The 22,734-nt window shown below is 39.5% G+C and overlaps 1 protein-coding gene across 1 annotated transcript in view; it reads left to right on the top strand.

The window, feature by feature from the left end:
• Positions 1 to 22,734, top strand: part of LOC122789789 (multidrug resistance-associated protein 5-like) — a 464,322-nt gene that overhangs the window by 84,561 nt on the left and 357,027 nt on the right. The window contains exon 7 of the mRNA XM_044057231.1: positions 8,610 to 8,758. Coding sequence (XP_043913166.1) covers positions 8,610 to 8,758 — 149 coding nt within the window. The remainder of the gene's footprint in view (positions 1 to 8,609; positions 8,759 to 22,734) is intronic.

Raw genomic sequence — 22,734 nt, 5'->3', positions numbered from 1 at the left:
TGTAAAAGCATTAGCTTCACCCTCCCATAAAAGAAAGAGGTCATCAACAAACCTTTGATAAAAAACTACGTTACAACAGATATCCTCTCTCAAAATATGCTTTTCCCAAATGGCCATGACAATGTTGGTGTAGCTATTGGCACACGAGGTTCCCATAGCTACGCCATCTAATTGTTGCTATAACTGATATTCAAACATAAAAATGTTATTTTCTAAAATGATTTCTACCAAAAAGCATATCAAATCTATAACCTTGGAATTACATGCACCATCTTCCACTAAGTACTGTTTCAAGAACATGATTACTGTATTGACTGCATGCAATGACCCGTGATCTCAGCATCAGATTCATAGTGCCTAATTTAAATTACTATGATCCATGATCTCAGCATCAGATTCATAGTGCCTGATTTAAATTACTATGATCCATGATCTCAGCATCAAATTCATAGTGCCTAATTTAAATTACTATGATCCATGATCTCAGCATCAGATTCATAGTGCCTAATTTAAATTACTATGATCCATGATCTCAGCATCAGGTTCATAGTGCCTAATTTAAATTACTATGATCCATGATCTCAGCATCAGATTCATAGTGCCTAATTTAAATTACTATGATCCATGATCTCAGCATCAAATTCATAGTGCCTAATTTAAATTACTATGATCCCTGATCTCAGCATCAGGTTCATAGTGCCTAATTTAAATTACTATGATCCCTGTTCTCAGCATCAGGTTCATAGTGCCTAATTTAAATTACTATGATCCATGATCTCAGCATCAGGTTCATAGTGCCTAATTTAAATTACTATGATCCCTGATCTCAGCATCAGATTCATAGTGCCTAATTTAAATTACTATGATCCCTGATCTCAGCATCAGATTCATAGTGCCTAATTTAAATTACTATGATCCCTGATCTCAGCATCAGGTTCATAGTGCCTAATTTAAATTACTATGATCCATGATCTCAGCATCAGATTCATAGTGCCTAATTTAAATTACTATGATTCATGATCTCAGCATCAGGTTCATAGTGCCTAATTTAAATTACTATGATCCCTGATCTCAGCATCAGATTCACAGTGCCTAATTTAAATTACTATGATCCCTGATCTCAGCATCAGATTCATAGTGCCTAATTTAAATTACTATGATCCCTGATCTCAGCATCAGATTCATAGTGCCTAATTTAAATTACTGTGATCAGTAAATCAAACAGGGAAAAGGTGTAAACACAAGGTCAGTGCAGGGAAGAACTGATACTAACATAGTAACCCAAACATCTAAAGTCATTATTCTACTCGACTCTTCCCCAGATAGGTACCACCTAGAGTCTTGTGCTGCTGCTCAGGACTCCATTGAATTTTAGGTGGAAACCCCAGCATATATATTTTTTTTTTCAGGAAGAGGGAGGAATCCCAGACAGACACAGACAAAATATGCAAACTCCATTTAGGCATTGGCTGGAGGTCAGGATCAAACCATGTGTATGGGAGTTAATGACCTTGTCCATTATGCCTAGTGTGTCCCATATAGAAATAGTCCAACTGGGCATTTCTAGATATGGAGAAGACATATGACAAGGTCCCAAGAAAGCTGATTTGGGCAGTTCTGTCATGGTTTGAAGTTCCAGGAACATTGGTAAAATTAGTGAAGGCTATGTACAAGGAACCAATGACTCAAGTATGAACAGTGTTCGAACTGAAACAGAGGTTCCCAGTGTGAGTGGGTGTGCATCAGGGTTCAGTTCTGAGCTCACTGCTGTTTGCACTGGCAATGGACTACATTGGTAAACAGATTTAAGGGGACATATCAACAAACCTGCTATATGCAGATGATGTGGCAGTACAGGCAGACTCAGAACAAGTACTTCAGCAAATGATAAGGAAATGGAATGCTAAACTGAAGGCACAAATGATGAAATGGAGTATGAGTACAGACAAGGCAGTTATAGCAGGAAATGGGGGGAATCATGAGAAGCCGAAAACTGAAACAGAAGGGGAAACCAGTGGAGCAGGCTAATAGGTTCAAGTATGTGAGAAGGGAGGTGGAAGAGAAGGGAAGTCTGAATGATGATGCCAAATCTAGAGTAATGGGGCTGTAGCCAACTGGCACAGGGTACTGTGGGCCAAAGAAGCTGAAAAGTCAGGTGTACAAAACTGGTACAGCCAGTACTTTTGTACTCGATAGAAACCTGGGCAGTGAGTGCAGAGTGATTAATTAAGCTAGAGGTGATGGAGATGAAGTACCTGAGATGGGTAGTAGTCTGTGTGGCAGACGAAGAAATGAGGACATCAGCGCAGAAGTCAAAGTAGCTCCAGTTACAGAGGAGGCCAAAGAGAACCAGTTACTGTGATTCTTGCATTTGTACAGAAAAGCAGAAGACAATCTAGTGAAAAAAGATTTGAGAGAGACAGAAAAGAGGTGACAGAAAATGAGGGGATCCAACAAAGAGATGGATGGATTGCAAGACAGAAGACCTGTGATAGTCACCGTTGACTGTTGAAGAAGGTAGGTGAGTGGCACTGAATTGAGAGAGGTGGCAACAGTTGACACGACACCCTGAACCCATGCAAAAAATTGGAAAAAAATGAACTGATGATTATGATGATGTGAAGGAGAAAGATGGTTAGATTCCAGTTTTAACTTTAAATGTTTAGCTTGAGGGATAGATAATGAACCATTCTGATGTATGTGGACTAAATCTTAGTAATGAAAAGTTGTTTTGAAGCAATGTGTGATCTGCTACAGCAAAAGCTGCTCATATTTAATAAGATGCCATATGTCAATGTTAGGGGGGTTGCTGTGCAACATCACTTATGCAAGCTATGCTGGTTTCTTGATAAAAGTGTGCATTTTGTAAGTATTTGGCCACTTGATTCTAAATTACTTTTTTATAGATTTTTTTCCAAGGGTAGGAGGTAGAGGGATTGGGTAGAAGTCTGAAGTTGATTTGGATCTGAAAACTCATAGAAGAGGTTTTACTACTGTGGATTTCCAGATTTGGGTGGACAAGTTGTTTTAGCAGAAGAAGAAGTATGCAGATATAGTATCTGCAGGATTTAGCAAATCATCAGTCCATGTTGTTGGTTCCAGTAGTGGCTCCATTTTTAATCTGTTATAGTAGAGTCTCTAAAGCGGAATGTAGAATTTAAGGGAGTGGAGGTGTAGGGTGATTGTTAGTATTTGATCAGGACATCCTGTTAAAGGGAGGTTTGAGAATTTAGCAACAAAGTCAGTACAGAAAACTTATAATAAAATGAAAATCTTGCACCCCATTTGGGATTATAGCCCAACATGGGTTTCTGAAGGAACATTCAACTATTATTTATTTATTTATTCATTTATATTTGTTTACCGGGATGGCCCACTGGGCCTTAGTGAGCCCATTTTCGGTGGAGGCCTGGGGAGAAAAGCTCCACAATCAACTATATGGTATATAATATACAATATACAATCTATAGTGTACAATGCAATACACAACACATACAATTGCATAGATAAGCCTGAGTTGCAGTATGGAATTCAGTGTGTAGGTGAAAACTATTGCACAGTTATTAGATGACAGCATAAAAGATAGGATGATTGCACATTTATGACATGACAAGACTGGATATTAAGTTGGATAATTAGGTTAATTCTAAGACAACTTAATGCGAATCATTGCTTTTGTAAAGTCGTCAGCATTAAGTAATGGTATAACCAATATAGTCGGTTACATTAGAATTGCAGTTGCCTAAGTAAGTAAAAGGAGAAAGAGTTATAACAGAGTCATAGGAAGTGCAATTTTGGCACATGTGCACTGCCATAGAGAGGTTGTCTCTGTTTTTTTTTTAAAGAGTGCTGCATTGACAAATTTATTACAATGTTGTGATCTAATATGCATGGCTAATGATCATGTACTCACAGCCTGGTAATTTATCTTCACCTCATGAAAGCAGTTGATGTGGTACCTCATGAAGGTGTTTTGAAAGCCATGATCCTTCATGACATCAGCTCATCATAAAACGCTGGGTGAAGAAATAGTTTCTTAACACATGCAAAGGGTACCATTTTAGGTGATCAGTTAGAGGAAAAGTGAATACTTGCTGGTATACTCCAAATATACAGTACTAGGGCCAGTTTTATTAACTTAAATATGCTTGGTGATCACAGTATCCAGATAACTGTAAAATAGAATTATATTATGTCTAATAAAGATCTGTGAATAATTGGGCTTTAAACACAGGATTACAATTTAGTGTTAATAAATTTAAATGTATTGTGTTTGACAAATATACACCTAAAATCTGCAAATAATTCTGGACAAAGTACATCTTGAGCAGTTTGTGAAAATGACATTTCTTGAGATCAGAATTAGTGATAAATTCAGTTTTAAGGAACATACACAAAACAGAAGGACAAAGGTCTTAAAGCAAGATAGGATTTTGTTTCAATCTGTTTCTAGGAGAGAACCAGGTATATAAGCAGAAGTATTCAAAACTTTTAATAATGCCCACATTGGAGTACAAGTCTTCTTTTGTGTGTATAATCTAAGACCATTAAATTATTAATGTATTTAATCCAGATTACTTTAACAATTAAAAAATCAGTTATTAGTTGATCTTACTTTTAATTTTATGGCAAATATACTAACTTACAGTACTTATAAGTGAGTAAAGACATTTCAAGGTGTTTGGATTGTTAAGTACACAGAGAAAAGCCAAAGAACATGGAAGAAAGAATGATATAAAACCTGAAGGTTTTCAGTACTTTATTTCAAAACTTTTAAGTACAATAAAACACGTTAACCATGGTCTAATTGAAATTTTCAGGATACTTTTTTAATCTTTTCAATCTCACAGTTTAAAAATTGATCTCAAGTTTTTTTTTAACTAAAGTATCATGTTAGTTAACTTGATTAATTAGCAGCCCTTGTATACTCATATCAGGTAATGTCTTTGAAATTTCAGCAATGAAAATTTACAAGGTTAATTACAATACTCTGGTTTCTGCCATTTTCTGAAAGGATGAAATCTTCCTGGGATTTCAGTATTAACTGTCAACAGTTATGGTAAACTTGATCTGGTAATTGTGTTTTTGGTGATAGAACCTGTAGTATTTTGCTGTGACCTAGATATACACAAATATTAGAATGTATAGACATGGGAACATCATGATTTGTACTTCATTTAGCATGATATCAAAAAGGAGATCAATACCTAGGCAGTGGAAGAGGCCTCTGATGGATGCGAGAAAGTTTAAAATGTTTTCTGGATGGCCTCATAGCCTAAACCCTGTTTTTTTTAGGAACTATGAAATCATTAGCCATTCCCTGCTTTGATGTTCCTTAAAGTCAAGCATTGTCTCTCCACAGCATGACAGAAAAAAAGGGATATCCAAGTATATCAACATTTTAATCCCAATGGCAGGTCTTCCCCTTTGGCCTGTACTTATTTCTAAACCTCAGTATATGGCAAGAAGTGATCTTGGTACATTTTGTGTGCATGTCATGGCAATAGCTTTTGCTGTGGGTGATCTGCCTGCTCTTCCTATTGACTTTTGCCTGCATGAGAAAGAGTCCTTTTCTTGTACCACAGGGTACTGTAAAACAGGAGAGTCTTATTTAGTGGATATCGGAACCATCATTTAAGCTACTGATTCCACCCCCATGCCCACCACTCCCAGCCAGCTCTTCTAGTGCCCAGGTTAGCAGCACAAACACTGGCTGGCTGGTTCATACTCTGAACTCCATCTGTCTACATCAAAGTATTACTTTCATACTCCCAGAAGTGAGCAGAAACTGACAGTCCTTATCTCCTTCATGAAATCCAAATGAAAAACAATGTTTACTAATGCTCTCATACAAACTGAAATAGTACATAATTAGCTTAAACTCAGTTATACAAATTTTTGATAGTGTGAAACCTTAGCTGCAATTTGTCAGCATGGCTCCATCGAAATTCTAAGTTACACCAGCACAATTAAATTCTGACCTTTTTCCTATGACACACCCATATGCCTTCCAAGGAGTAAAGTACATGTTGAAAATTAGTTCTGAAAAACAGAAAAACACAAGAGAATAAAAACTTACCACTTGCTGTGGAAAAAAAAACTTTTGCAGTAGCAGAATGCACATATGAGATGTCATTAAAGCAAAACAAAGCTTCACCTTTATACTTTCTAATACTCAAGTATGTAAGTTGTTTACTTGCATGGTACTCTAACAGAGTGATACAAGCTAACTGATGGTTGATGATTACAAGCCTCATGCTCACTGATTTAGTACACTGCAGTAACTTTCTCCTCCTGATTGGCTGACATCTCTAGAGGATCTTTCTTCTCTTAATAACTGGGAAGATCATTACAATGCTTCTAGCACTGACAGTGACTGGATGAAATGGGCATCAGTCACACTGATTATAGAAAACAAACAAAATAAAAACAAAGACAAAAGGAATGCACATGTCGACAAGTGTACATTTAGGATAGAAGGGAGGGAGAATCAATTCCTTGTGAGGTGGTCATCTGGGTGACAATAACAATTTGTTGAAAATACTGATTGGTCACTGCACAGTGAGTTCCTCTTACCCAAAGATGGAGCTACGCATGTTGAGTATGCAGGACCACTGCCAATCAGATGTTTTGACTAAGCTTTGAATTTGAACTAAAGGTCTGCAGACACCTACATCTGCTGGAGAAAAAACAATACCGGTAAACTTTAACAACAGTTTCCAGATACTGCAAAATGTCGTTTACATATGCACAAATTAGTACAAAAAATGCATCCCATAAGGTCATTTTTCTTCATTGGGGATCTCTGTGTGTATACCATCTCCTTTTCAGAAATGTACTGATTCATCCAGTTTTAATTTGCCAAGATTCAAAGAATCAAGACTGTTAACATGAAAGAGGTGTATAGTTAGCTTCATCTGTTCTGATTTATTGAAGGAACTGTCTTTATATTTGATAATTATGAAATCAGTTAAGTCCTCATATTGGTGGTGCCATTTGGCTGCCCCCCCCCCCCGTTTGTTTGGGTAGTTGAAAACTGAATTATGATTCCTCGATTCTCAGTGAAAGCAGAATCAGTGAATCATTGTGTGCCTTTCTGGTTTCCTTCCTCTTTCTAAGTCCTGAAAAAAGGATTGTTCAAGAGACATTTCTGTGGGATGTTTCAGAATTATTTGTTACAGATGATAACCAATGACACTGACTTTGGATGTCTTCAGAATTAAAAACAAAAACAGGTTTTATGTTCTCGGGGTCATTGATTATCCTGGCATAGTTTGCAAGGATTTTGTTGAATATACTGAGTGTTGACAAATGTTTTTCTGTCTCCAATCATTGAATACATTGGTATTCAGGTGTAGAATTTACAGACAGAAGCTATGACGGGCATTGCTTTTTATGAAGAAATGCATGTGTGCTAGTGGTATTTGGGGTGAGAGATTACGTGCGCAAGTGTTAGTGGGTTAGGGTTATAGTAAGGGATAGGGAAGGGCATAGATTTTTATGTTATGCCTGTGTGGTGCTATTATGTGAACTGTGCCCATGTGGTCCTGTTCAGTGGGGTCTATATGACACTGTGGAATCTATAAGTGTTCGAATGACGTAATATTGAACCAGGAAGTTCAAAATGGAAGAAGTACGAACACACAGAACAGCCATTTTTTTCCCAGGGAAAAAAAATCACTCTTCCGGTACAAAAACAAAAAAAAAACACGTGCACTTTAAACTTATACTAATGTGGAGGGCTTCACCCCCCCACACCCCCCAACATAGGGGGCTGTACCCTCCCCCCCACATCCCCCCACTTAAATATACCAACTCCAAGATCGCACCAAGTGGAGGAAACAGCAAAGCCACGGAAATGGCCCACCAAATTTTTTCCTTGGGAAACAAATCGGTGTTCCGCGGCTCTGCTGTTTTCGCATTTCAGACATATGGGTTCGATATTACGATGTTCGAACACCTGTGCATTCAACGTCATGATATAGACCCGTTCAGTGCTGTTGTTAAAGAAATGGTTTTCGGTAATGTAATGTGTGGGGGTTGAGTTAGGGGCAGGAGCATGGTTACCGTTAACCCAATGCACCACCTTACTCGTAGGTGCTAACACTAACCTTATTCCTGCCTCTCACCCCATTGCTTTACATTATATTACTAAAACCCCCTTCCCTAACAGTATCACTACTCAAACAATGTGTGTCTGAATGTTTGAGGCCTGTTTTTTTTTCATTACTAAACAGAAAAGGAGGCTATGTTTCCTTTTTAGACTTGTTTTAATTTCTGGTGAGTGTGCCGTCATCATGCAGGCACTGACATTATTTGTACTGATGTATTGATGTTTCTGCAGTCAAGATCTCCTAATTACTCCCTGTCATTACAAATAACAAACATTGGGGCAGGAAAATCACTGTAGTGAATTAACAGATATTAAAGTTATTTCTATCTTTAATTTTTCAGTATAGTTAGTTTTAAGCTCCATAGATGCTCACTACAATTGAAAGACAGCATTGAAAAACAGTACTGCTGCAAAGATTTTTTTATCCTTTTCTGTTTATAAATATATATATATATATGCATTCATATAAATATGTAAAACTTTTTGCTTCTTTTAGACATCCGAAATGAAGAGCATAAGCTTCTGGAGAAAGCTGTCTTTGCTCAAGGCATGATCAGTGAGACTTCTTCACTAGCGGTTGTCATAGCGACCATCAGTACCATCACTGTTCACATGGCTGTAGGCTATGGGCTCGATGCTGCTCGTGTAAGCAAAAGCTCTCTCATACTTTACTTGATATGAGCAAATGTTGGTAAAATGTATTCTATTCAAAAATAATATTCATAATTTTAGTGTGCTTATTTTGATGTCTATAGCGCACTGTTTAGATGTAACCTTATTACTAGTGTGGTGCGTTGTTTTTTTTTTTTACTTTAGTGTCTGGTAATCTTGACTTAATAAGCTGCAGCTGTAGCAAGGCAAGTTGTACTTTCATTTGTGACTGATCCTGTATACACTAAAATGAATGAGGAGTAATACATACGTGTTAATTACCCCCTTAAAATGTATATATGTTGTGACAAATTACAAAATCGTCTTCTGTAGTTTTTGTCTGTGTGTGTAAACGTCTGTATCTCTAAATAATTTGACATGTTCTCATAACATTTTTAGAGAATAATCCTAGAATAAGTATCTGCAAAATATCTTAGTTTGTGTCATTAACTTTGGAGAGAAAGAAGCAGCTATAATTTAAAATTTAATGGGAAAAAAATCATTTACATATTATATGTTGCAGTATTTAAAATAGTTATCACTTTTATATGGAAATAATCTTTTAAATTTAGTTACAACATTATATAATTTAGATTTTATATTTGTAATGTTAAAGAAAACTGAATGTTCAGATGTCATAATTTGTCAGTCGTATGGTCATTCTTTGCAGACTGGAATGATTTACTTCTGTATATCACCACTAAACTTCCAATGGCAATCTTCCCAACCCTTACCACCTGCCGGGTATATGACTGTGGTTTCAACTACAATGCATGCTGCACTTCCTTCATGTGGTTGCTTCAGCTTTGTACCCTTCATTGCGCTATAGATATGGATATAGATATAAATGTAGATATAGATATAGGTATATATATGTGTATAAAACCTTTGCGTTCACATGAACTGAGAGAAGACAGACATACACTTAATTACTTGTCTCTCTGTTAGTAAAACCAAAATCAAGGGTAGCACATTTACAGAATGGGCACATGGGAGTGAAACCCTACATTAGGGGGTATACAGCCCCCTAAAAAATACTTGTAAAATAATTATTCTTACTTATTTCCCATAGTGGTTATCAAGGGCAGTTTGACAGTTATCAGTTATTCTGACTGGTGGAAGCTTACCGATAGTAAGCCAAATGGATCCAGTGTGACCCAACCTTATAAATGTATATTTTTTTACATTAATTTCAGATTTTCCATGAAATGTATTTTCAATACTTCAAAACTTTATTCAGATTTAGGCATGAAACAACCATTAAAACCATGTAAATGCAATGAACAGCTGAGTACAGACATCTGAAAATGAAGTCATCAACAATAAACCCTTTTCATTGCAACTAATAAACAGACTCACTGCTATTGTATAGGATTATGCTGTATAAAAAAGAAAATATTCCACAGATCTCTACACAAAAGTGAATAATCATGCTTCGAACAGTGTAACCATATGCTACGTTAATAAATATGTAAATGCTAGTTGACTTCTAGTGTGATAATGGCAGTTAGTACTGGGCAAACTGTACGTAGTCACATATTCAGCACTGGGTAGGTTTATGTCCTGACTGGGAGCCCCAAGTGTCCAGAAATCTGGATGTTTTCTACTCAGGAAGTGCTTTTGCAATGCCAGTATATATTTCTGGTGAATATTGCAATCTGCATTGAGTAAAGGCTACCACTGGCAGGGAGGAGAATTTTAACCACTGGGTAGTTATTAACACTCCACTTTTACTTTTTTCATGGTGATTCCCAGTCATTTCTCCCATTTCCACCCAGAACATGTGTCAGAAGGATTTTATCTTGACAGGGGTACCAGGTAGGGGGTGCTTTTTGTCACCTTTATTATTTGTGTATAGAACCTTTAGCACTAATGATGTGAGCCTGATGTATCAATGCATCAGAGGATTTGATTGGTTTGGTCAACAAAGGAAAATAACACTATTTGTATGTTTCTGATGTTGATAATGTAATGTTGTTGGAGATATTGGAGGAATTTGGAAGGAAATCAGGGTATAAGGTAAATAAAGACAAAAGATGGTTTAAATTAATAAATTTACCCCAGAAGGCGGTACATGCTAGGACTGAGCAGTCAGGTAAGCTCTTAATGTACTTAAATACCCCGGGCTTTGATAAGTGGAATCTATGAACCTATGAACCTAAGTGGGTGTGTAGGAAGACTCGATTAATAAAATCTTTCTGTGAGCATGGGAGATATCTAAAGAATTTCTGGATCAGAGAATACAAGTGTTACAACTTTATTTATTACCTTATCTTTCATACCCAGGTCAAATTTTTCTGAGGTACCTGTGGGTCAGGAACTGAAAAGATAGAAGCAGTTAAGGTCACAATTCCTATGGGATGGGAGGCACCCAGAGTGGATTGTGAGGGTTAGGAGTACTAGCCCTGGGATGTGTATATATATATATATATATATATATATATATATATATATATATATATATATATATCAATAATTTAATTTAATTTAACATTTGTTTAATGCGAAGGTCCAACTTGGAATGAAGCCAATTTTCATTGTACAGCATCTCGGTTGCATACATTTCCATAAAACAACTGTTTTTAGTTGCTTCCCCGAACTTCCATGCTGATTTCTCACATTTCTTTTTCTGTTATCTCAGAGATAGCCCTTTTTTATTTTTATGCAGTAATAGAGCTTTTACCTTGACCGGTTTTAGCAAGTCTGCATTTTAGGTTTGACATTGCAGTAGAGCATTTCTATTATCTATCAATGCCAGTTGCTGTTCTATAACTTCTTTGCCAAGTGCTTTACAGTTTGAATATTTCCATCTACTTGCTTTTTACGATTTGACTATGCATTGCTGGGACTTGAAATAACATACTGTCATTACCGTTTCTGTAAAAACAATTCTGAAATTATTTAAACACCTAAACATCGACACCTAAACAGCAAAAGCTGAAAACCGAGAACGGCCACTTCTGTGAATTTTTTCACAGGGGAAAAAATTTGCTTGGCCATTACTAGGAGTTTGCCCTTTTCCCCAATGTAGAGCAAAGTCGGGGTTGGTATATTTAGTTGGGGGGGGCCCACTTGATAAGGGTTTAAAAGTTTGTTTTCTTGTCCGCCAGCCAAGCAATTTTTTTGCTGTTTAGGTTTGATGTTTAGGTGTTCGATTTTATAATATAGACCCTGTCTCATAACACCTGTCAGAGGCTCAGCAGGTAGATACTTGCCTGAGGTGCTGGAAGACTAGAAGGCTGTGGGTCCTATTCCCACTCCAGGTGAGTGGATTGCTGATACTGCAGTGCAGCAATAGGGGAGGACTGCATTCCTAGGTGTGTCATCTCATCTGCTTCATTTGGTAGTAGCTCAGGTGCGTGTAATAGATCCCATGACACTTATCAAAAAAGTAAAGGAAGTTCCCCAATGCCTTGCACATTTTTTTCTAGTAGAAATACCACCTCAGGTCTCCTCTGAAGATAGGCCATATGCCTTGTGGGAATAACCTAGTCAACAAAGGATAAATAAATCAGTTAACTTTATTTCAGGTAACTTTTCCACATCTTTTTTCTCCCCCAGGGCCTGCCACCCATCAGTTTGCCACCAGTGCCCATTTATTCTCCATCACTGGTGTATGTTGCTTTCTGGTAGCACAGAGGAATAAAGATCTGAATTGTTAACAATCTGCTTCCTGTGTCAAGGGTACAGGGTTTGCCTCTTTCTACTTTCATTTGATTTTTGTGAGACTCGATTCTCCGCCCCTCTGTGGTATAGAACCAGACCTATTTACTGCAGGAAACTTTGAATAACAGTCAACACATGTCAAATAAAAGCTGTTCTGCAACTGAACAGACATACCAGTTTTTCTCTGTGGCCTTCCTGGAACAGCAGAAGATAGCGTGTCTCGCTTGCATTACTGCTATAGTGCAAATTACACACAGCAGACCCTTTGACTATATGTCCTCTTTCTGTATAAGCAATCCCGGTCAAAACAGTATTTCTAAATGAAACTCTTAGAGTTTCTCCAGCATATGCATTTGCATGCTTTGAACAGCAGCTCTGTTGTACAATTTATCATTTTTTTTTAAACTTCATACAAAAGTAAGGTTAGGCTCCTCTTGGGATGGCATTGTTTGCTCTGACCAGCTGTTCATATCTATTTTATTATTTTTATGTGTAGATGAGCTGCAGTGTAGTTCTGCAATTTTTAAAGCTTCTTCTTAATGGGTAGTTGTAGTATATATTGACCATAAAAATCCACATAGCTGTACCAGCTGGGAATACCAATGCAAGACAGGAGCCAGCAGATAAAAATGATTTATCTTAGGTTGCAATAAAGGTTAGTTTTGACTGCAGCACTGTTGTGGACATGTCCGACGATAAATAAATACTTTTTTCTTCTGCTGACTCCAGGTGCTGACTCTTTTTTTACTTAGATAGCTGTAGTTTGTAAGTAGAATGTCACCTTTGTGCTGTTGTGAATTCCCACCTTACTTTAACCAGCTGTCTAGGCATTTCTTTAGCTACAAATTCTTTGAGGAAAATAGTTTTCCTTTTATAGAGTCATAGGTTAATACTAAGTTTGTGGACCAAGTTACCTTCAGGAATGTTATACATGTTACCTAAAAGTATTATGAGTTTTTTTGTTTCCTCTAGTATGCAGGCTGTTCATATATTTTCAGTCTCTCATCAGTTCACTGACTGGGTTAGAAGGTTGCCTAGACAATTGCTCTGGTGTGCAGAGGGAGTCTATTCCAAAAACAGGTGCACTGAAGAAAGTACTCGTTACACTGTTAGTTGTTAATGTCAGGATAAATCCTTATGTCTTTAGGGCAGATATGTGTGAAACCACTAGTTATTTGGAAATAAAGGAGACCAAAACATGTAGGTCTTTCATTGCACAAATAATTAAACAGAAACTTCCCCGCAGAAGCCTTTCAAAATGGAGTATAGGAAGAGGTTTTTTAATCTTTTGGGATTACTTAGGTTTTACAGCCCAATGATTTTATTGATGAGGAATCTGAAGCCGTTCTGGTTAGACTAGTTTCTTGGAGGGGTACATACTGAATGGAACATTATAGTCATTGATAAGTGAAATATGAGTTGAATAAAATGTATCAAAGACTTCTGTAGTCCTATAGGAAATACCCCAATGAATAGTTGACAGAATGATTTTCTGCACCACTGAGACATAGTTTCCAAGGAAAGCTCATTATTAATGCAACTATCCTGATCTCTGATGTAGACGTTTTGGAAGGGAGTGTTGCTTATATGGTATGAGGTTGGAATGATGGATTTCCATGTTGTATTTTTTGGCATTAATGATGAGCCCATGATTAAAGCCACATATGTTAGTCTGACATAGTCCTCGCTGGTTAAACTAAGAGTCAGAAGTGAATTTCAGTACTTTAGCCATTTTGCAGTCATCTCAGATTTAGTTAGCCACAGTACTTTGACTTCACAACAGAAGACTGAATGCCAAAGAGGAGTGGGTTCATGGCAGTCTCTGTAAGATGCCACTTGTATAATTTTTTCTCATTGCAGTAAGTAACTGCTAGCTTTACAGTATCTACTCTCTTAGTGATCCTGTTACCTGTCCAGTGGACTACATGTGGATACATGTTGAGCTGAGTAAGTTAGTCATGCCTGCATGAAAGAAGGTTGTCAAAGACCTTGGAGAGGTCTGGGTAAGCAGTATATACTGCCTGACCTTCAACCTGGGCCTCATTAACCCTGTCAAAGATATCAACTAGGTTAATTCTTTAGAATGAGCAATTCTGGTGCTGTTTGTTTTGCGGATATGCAGGAGGTCCATCAGGATGGTGTCTGATGGTGCTTTGATCACCAGGCACAGACAAAATACAGGAGTAGGGCTTTGAGGCTGTCTGCACAGTACATGTTGCTTACACCCTGTATTGTTTTAATGCCAGTTAAATTCAGTGTCTTATATTGTTGCTTATTAGCACTATATACATTCCATACTTTTCAGACGATATTATTGACACTAACAGGTCACTGGGGTCAGTTTTGAAGTTGTCCTAATTCAGTGCTACCACAATCACTATTCATCACACATCTGGAATATAACCTGTGGACAGACTTAAGCAGATGAGGTTTAGAAGGGCTTTGGCTAAATGTGCTTTGCGCCTATCAACAGACAGACTGAGATATTATTGGGGCCCACAAAGCTAGTGGTCTTGGTTTCTGAAAGCACAACCAGGACATTATTCAGACTGATTTGGGTTGAACAGACAAAGCTAAATTAGAAATTAGCATGCGTGGCAGTTGGTGCCAAGGTTAAGGCTATGTAGTTCATGTGGTACAGGGCTTGATGGCAGTTGGTGCCAAGGTTAAGGCTATGTAGTTCATGTGGTACAGGGCTTGATGGCAGTTGGTGCCAAGGTTAAGGCTATGTAGTTCATGTGGTACAGGGCTTGATGGCAGTTGGTGCCAAGGTTAAGGCTATGTAGTTCATGTGGTACAGGGCTTGATGGCAGTTGGTGCCAAGGTTAAGGCTATGTAGTTCATGTGGTACAGGGCTTGATGGCAGTTGGTGCCAAGGTTAAGGCTATGTAGTTCATGTGGTACAGGGCTTGATGGCAGTTGGTGCCAAGGTTAAGGCTATGTAGTTCATGTGGTACAGGGCTTGATGGCAGTTGGTGCCAAGGTTAAGGCTATGTAGTTCATGTGGTACAGGGCTTGATGGCAGTTGGTGCCAAGGTTAAGGCTATGTAGTTCATGTGGTACAGGGCTTGATGGCAGTTGGTGCCAAGGTTAAGGCTATGTAGTTCATGTGGTACAGGGCTTGATGGCAGTTGGTGCCAAGGTTAAGGCTATGTAGTTCATGTGGTACAGGGCTTGATGGCAGTTGGTGCCAAGGTTAAGGCTATGTAGTTCATGTGGTACAGGGCTTGATGGCAGTTGGTGCCAAGGTTAAGGCTATGTAGTTCATGTGGTACAGGGCTTGATGGCAGTTGGTGCCAAGGTTAAGGCTATGTAGTTCATGTGGTACAGGGCTTGATGGCAGTTGGTGCCAAGGTTAAGGCTATGTAGTTCATGTGGTACAGGGCTTGATGGCAGTTGGTGCCAAGGTTAAGGCTATGTAGTTCATGTGGTACAGGGCTTGATGGCAGTTGGTGCCAAGGTTAAGGCTATGTAGTTCATGTGGTACAGGGCTTGATGGCAGTTGGTGCCAAGGTTAAGGCTATGTAGTTCATGTGGTACAGGGCTTGATGGCAGTTGGTGCCAAGGTTAAGGCTATGTAGTTCATGTGGTACAGGGCTTGATGGCAGTTGGTGCCAAGGTTAAGGCTATGTAGTTCATGTGGTACAGGGCTTGATGGCAGTTGGTGCCAAGGTTAAGGCTATGTAGTTCATGTGGTACAGGGCTTGATGGCAGTTGGTGCCAAGGTTAAGGCTATGTAGTTCATGTGGTACAGGGCTTGATGGCAGTTGGTGCCAAGGTTAAGGCTATGTAGTCCATGTGGTACAGGGCTTGATGGCAGTTGGTGCCAAGGTTAAGGTTATGTAGTTCATGTGGTACAGGGCTTGATGGCAGTTGGTGCCAAGGTTAAGGCTATGTAGTTCATGTGGTACAGGGTTTGATGGCAGTTGGTGCCAAGGTTAAGGCTATGTAGTTCATGTGGTACAGGGCTTGATGGCAGTTGGTGCCAATGTTAAGGCTATGTAGTTCATGTGGTACAGGGCTTGATGGCAGTTGGTGCCAAGGTTAAGGCTATGTAGTTCATGTGGTACAGGGCTTGATGGCAGTTGGTGCCAAGGTTAAGGCTATGTAGTTCATGTGGTACAGGGCTTGATGGCAGTTGGTGCCAAGGTTAAGGCTATGTAGTTCATGTGGTACAGGGCTTGATGGCAGTTGGTGCCAAGGTTAAGGCTATGTAGTTCATGTGGTACAGGGCTTGATGGCAGTTGGTGCCAAGGTTAAGGCTATGTAGTTCATGTGGTACAGGGCTTGATGGCAGTTGGTGCCAAGGTTAAGGCTATGTAGTTCATGTGGTACAGGGCTTGATGGCAGTTGGTGCCAAGGTTAAGGCTATGTAGTTCATGTGGTGCAGGGCTTGATGGCAGTTGGTGCCAAGGTTAAGGCTATGTAGTTCATGTGGTGCAGGGCTTGATGGCAGTTGGTGCCAAGGTTAAGGCTATGTAGTTCATGTGGTGCAGGGCTTGATGGCAGTTGGTGCCAAGGTTAAGGCTATGTAGTTCATGTGGTACAGGGCTTGATGGCAGTTGGTGCCAAGGTTAAGGCTATGTAGTTCATGTGGTACAGGGCTTGATGGCAGTTGGTGCCAAGGTTAAGGCTATGTAGTTCATGTGGTACAGGGCTTGATGGCAGTTGGTGCCAAGGTTAAGGCTATGTAGTTCATGTGGTACAGGGCTTGATGGCAGTTGGTGCCAAGGTTAAGGCTATGTAGTTCATGTGGTACAGGGCTTGATGGCAGTTGGTGCCAAGGTTAAGGCTATGTAGTTCATGTGGTACAGGGCTTGATGGCAGTTGGTGCCAAGGTTAAGGCTATGTAGTTCATGTGGTACAGGGCTTGATGGCAGTTGGTGCCAAGGTTAAGGCTATGTAGTTCATGTGGTACAGGGCTTGATGGCAGTTGGTGCCAAGGTTAAGGCTATGTAGTTCATGTGGTACAGGGCTTGATGGCAGTTGGTGCCAAGGTTAAGGCTATGTAGTTCATGTGGTACAGGGCTTGATGGCAGTTGGTGCCAAGGTTAAGGCTATGTAGTTCATGTGGTACAGGGCTTGATGGCAGTTGGTGCCAAGGTTAAGGCTATGTAGTTCATGTGGTACAGGGCTTGATGGCAGTTGGTGCCAAGGTTAAGGCTATGTAGTTCATGTGGTACAGGGCTTGATGGCAGTTGGTGCCAAGGTTAAGGCTATGTAGTTCATGTGGTGCAGGGCTTGATGGCAGTTGGTGCCAAGGTTAAGGCTATGTAGTTCATGTGGTGCAGGGCTTGATGGCAGTTGGTGCCAAGGTTAAGGCTATGTAGTTCATGTGGTGCAGGGCTTGATGGCAGTTGGTGCCAAGGTTAAGGCTATGTAGTTCATATGGTACAGGGCTTGATGGCAGTTGGTGCCAAGGTTAAGTCTATGTAGTTCATGTGGTACAGGGCTTGATGGTAGTTGGTGCCAAGGTTAAGGCTATGTAGTTCATGTGGTACAGGGCTTGATGGCAGTTGGTGCCAAGGTTAAGGCTATGTAGTTCATGTGGTACAGGGCTTGATGGCAGTTGGTGCCAATGTTAAGGCTATGTAGTTCATGTGGTCCAGGGCTTGATGGCAGTTGGTGCCAAGGTTAAGGCTATGTAGTTCATGTGGTCCAGGGCTTGATGGCAGTTGGTGCCAAGGTTAAGGCTATGTAGTTCATGTGGTCCAGGGCTTGATGGCAGTTGGTGCCAAGGTTAAGGCTATGTAGTTCATGTGGTACAGGGCTTGATGGCAGTTTGTGCCAAGGTTAAGGCTATGTAGTTCATGTGGTACAGGGCTTGATGGCAGTTTGTGCCAAGGTTAAGGCTATGTAGTTCATGTGGTACAGGGCTTGATGGCAGTTGGTGCCAAGGTTAAGGCTATGTAGTTCATGTGGTACAGGGCTTGATGGCAGTTGGTGCCAAGGTTAAGGCTATGTAGTTCATATGGTACAGGGCTTGATGGCAGTTGGTGCCAAAGTTAAGGCTATGTAGTTCATGTGGTACAGGGCTTGATGGCAGTTGGTGCCAAGGTTAAGGCTATGTAGTTCATGTGGTACAGGGCTTGATGGCAGTTGGTGCCAAGGTTAAGGCTATGTAGTTCATGTGGTACAGGGCTTGATGGCAGTTGGTGCCAAGGTTAAGGCTATGTAGTTCATGTGGTACAGGGCTTGATGGCAGTTCGTGCCAAGGTTAAGGCTATGTAGTTCATGTGGTGCAGGGCTTGATGGCAGTTGGTGCCAAGGTTAAGGCTATGTAGTCCATGTGATGCAGGGCTTGATGGCAGTTGGTGCCAAGGTTAAGGCTATGTAGTTCATGTGGTACAGGGCTTCATGGCAGTTGGTGCGAAGGTTAAGGCTATGTAGTTCATGTGGTACAGAGCTTGATGGCAGTTGGTGCCAAGGTTAAGGCTTTGTAGTTCATGTGGTACAGGGCTTGATGGCAGTTGGTGCCAAGGTTAAGGCTCTGTAGTTCATGTGGTACAGGGCTTGATGGCAGTTGGTGCCAAGGTTAAGGCTCTGTAGTTCATGTGGTACAGGGCTTGATTCCTGCAGCAGCCTGTTATGTGACCTTGAGCAAGTCACTTCACCACATAGTGCTTTGGGGCAGCTGGGAGTTTGGGCTAGGCTAATGGTCCTGTGGACTTCAAGCTATGTATGAAAATGTGAACATATTGGCAGAAGTTTGGGTGTGAGAGTAGGAGTAGAAACCATTTGGTATAAGATCCATACACACCTATCTGTCCCCCTCCTTGCATAGGTAGTTAAGGCTTTGAGCTGTAGGAACCATTTGGTATAAGCTCCATACACTTCTGTCTATTCCCTCCTGGCACAGTGGGTTAAGGCTATGAGCTGTAAGAACCATTTGGTATAAGCTCATTACACTTCTGTCTGTTCCATCCTGGCACAGAGGCTTAAGGCTATGAGCTGTAGGAACCATTTGGTATAAGCTCCATATACTTCTGTCTGTTCCCTCCTGACACAGGTGGTTAAGGCTGTGAGCTGTAGGAACCATTTTGTATAAGCTCCATACACATCTGTTTGTCCCATCCTGGTACAGGTGGTTAAGGTTGTGAGCTGTAGGAACCATTTGGTATAAGCTCCATACACGTCTGTCTGTTCCCTCCTGGCACAGGGGGTTAAGGCTTTGAGCTGTAGGAACCATTTGGTATAAGCTCCATAAAGTTCTGTCTGTTCCCTCCTGGCACAGAGGGTTAAGTCTATGAGCTGTAGGAACCATTTAGTATAAGCTCCATACACTTCTGTCTGTTCCCTCGTGGCACAGGTGGTTAAGGCTGTGAGCTGTAGGAGCCATTTGGTATAAGCTCCATACACTTCTGTCTGTTCCCGTCTGGCACAGGGGGTTAAGCTTGTGAGCTGTAGGAACCATTTAGTATAAGCTCCATACACATCTGTTTGTCCCGTCCTGGCACAGGTGGTTAAGGCTGTGAGCTGTAGGAACCATTTGGTATAAGCTCCATACACTTCTGTCTGTTCCCTCCTGGCACAGAAGGTTAAGGCTATGAGCTGTAGGAACCATTTGGTATAAGCTCCATACGCTTCTGTCTGTTCCCTCCTGGCACAGGTGGTTAAGGCTGTGAGCTTTAGGAACCATTTGGTATAAGCTCCATACACATGTGTCTGTTCCCTCCTGGCACAGGGGGTTAAGGCTGTGAGCTGTAGTTCCTGTGGTATGGAGCTTAATTCCCTCAGCCCTCAGTTGCCTAATGTGTGACCTTCAGCAAGTCTCTTAACCAGATGTTACTCCCAAGTTGCCTCTGAGAAGGGACTGTGTGTCCAGTTGGCTTACATGGTTAACAGACCAGTATTAATGCTATTATTACTACATTTTCTGTCTACATTTTCTAATGTAGCTAAAGAAGGCAGTAATCTTTCAGTAATGGTTACAGGTTTAGCTTCATAACTGACCGTAACACTTCTGAATTGTCCATTTAAATGTTTTGTTCACCTGATTTAAATCCCTTCTATATCAGATGAGTGGAGATTTGTTATAGAACTCTAGAAGCTTTTTCCTTTTGTTTAAGATTCCAGCATACAGGTTTACTTTTGAATTCACCACTGTGTTTTGGCTGATGTGAATAGATACCTTAATTTGTAAAACAGAATGACATTTGTAGGACAATGCAGTAACTTCATGTTTAGTATAATTCATTGAACTTCAAATAGCCCTCCTTTCAACCTCATTGGTTGTAGGATTACATTCTAAAACATTTATTTAAAGCACTACTAGCCATAAAACGTCAATATGTATTGCCTAAAACAATGATTTAAAACATATATAGGCAGAAAGTTCATAGAAACTAGAGTCATAACAACCTATTTCATTTTAAAAAGGTGACCAAATAACAGATGCAAGGCAAAATCAAGTATACTTATTTTGGTCTGAAGAGTCTCTACTTTTTTAAAAAAAAAGTTAATATGTACCTTATCATTAAGTCATCTGATGATCCAGCGGGTTTCACACTCTAGGGTCTGATTTATCAAATTAATAAACATACATTGGTTGTATTGCTATTTGTCAAACTGATCTTCCTCTTATGATGGTGATATTTAGGTTGTTCTTAAATACCATATTTGGTTTGGGTCCTACCACCCTGCCAATCTCATCATCTGACAATAAAATGTCCCAATGTTTTGCTATAATATTCTTAATATTAGTTGCTTCTTGAGTAAAGAACATAGGGACTTGTCTCATCTATCCTTTCTGCATTATAGCCTTGCTCTGATGAATTTAGCCTGGATGCCCTAATGAACTGCCCCTTTAATACATTATTAAATGAACTGAAGTGTTTAATAATCCATTCTCAAGTTTAAAAATGTTTACATCTAAGTATGTAATTTCATATTCTGAATAATTTAAAGTAAACTTCAAGAAATGGGTGGATGTATTCAAATATTCAACAAATTCCACAAATTGTTTATATAAAGGATGTTGAAACATGTACCTATCTTAAACTGTTTCTAGAAACAATGTAAGTAGGTCCACCTAAGATAGTCCTGTATAAACTCAATTGTCCCATCCTGCAGTGGACTTGTATATGAGTATAAATCTAAAGACTCAATGTAAATAGATAGGGCCTCAGTTGACTTTCAGGTACTCATATAGTTCCTGTGAAATACTCTCAGACATGTCATCCAACATATAATATGTTTGGAACACCTTCTCTTTAACAACTGCCATATCTATCTTAGAATAGAACTTCCTATCATTCAAAAGTTGGTTATCAGCTGGTCTAAAAATAACCGACTCATCGTTCCTAAGGTCCATTAAGGCTCTCCTTTGGTTAAAGTTTAAATTATTCGAACTTGTACTTCATACTCTGATAAAATCTTACTAGATAGGTTCACTACATTTTCTTCAGGGTGGGACCCTGATGTTCCTCTATAGATGTAGTCTGTGTTGTTTCAAGACTATTACAACTATGGTGGTCTTGATTGGAAATAACATTCACATTGATATTTTCCAAATTTTTAGTAACAATGTTTTCAGACTGTACTGAATGTGTTCTTACATTACCACCTACTTTTGGTCAATCAAAGCGTTTTCTACCAATAAAACAATAATCAAACGTTTTTCACCCAATAAACATTATCTCAAATCAGTATATTTCTTATTCAATGCATGAAACCCTCTTATTCACAAATGTTCTGTCTCTGAACCTGTCAAACTTGAAATCGCTCGACAAACCTGTGGCAGTATTCGCCGTGTCACAGGCGTATACAGACTAAATTGAGAATAAATAACACAACAGTGCACAGCCAGCCGACAGAGCTCAGGATGTCCAAATAATCCAAGCGAAACAATAATTGGTAAAAAAAGGTTTATTCAGTCGAGGCTTCATCAGACTTTTACAACTACTATAAATTCATTGAACTTCAAAATAGCCCTCCTTTCAACCTCATTGGTTGTAGGATAGCATTCTAAAAATTTTATTTAAAGCACTACTAGGAATCATGGTTCATAAAATATATGTATGTGTGCACACAATCACCTTACATACAAACAAAAACAATGATTTAAAACATATATAGGCAGAAAGTTCATAGAAACTAGAGTCATAACAACCTATTTCATTTTAAAGGTGACCAAATAACAGATGCAACTCTATCAATTTAATAAGTCTAACTTTTGGTCTGAAGAGTCTCTAAAAACGGTTTAATATGTACCTTATCATTAAGTCCAGTACAACACTGAACACAAAATTATGACCCATGCCCCAGTTTTATATGGTGTTTGGCCAGGGCATTGAGTTGGTACC

Source organism: Protopterus annectens, chromosome 15.part0, assembly GCF_019279795.1.
Source record: "Protopterus annectens isolate FY-2018-M chromosome 15.part0, PAN1.0, whole genome shotgun sequence".
Lineage (NCBI taxonomy): Eukaryota > Metazoa > Chordata > Ceratodontiformes > Protopteridae > Protopterus > Protopterus annectens.
This window is presented reverse-complemented; position numbering and strand designations above follow the sequence as displayed.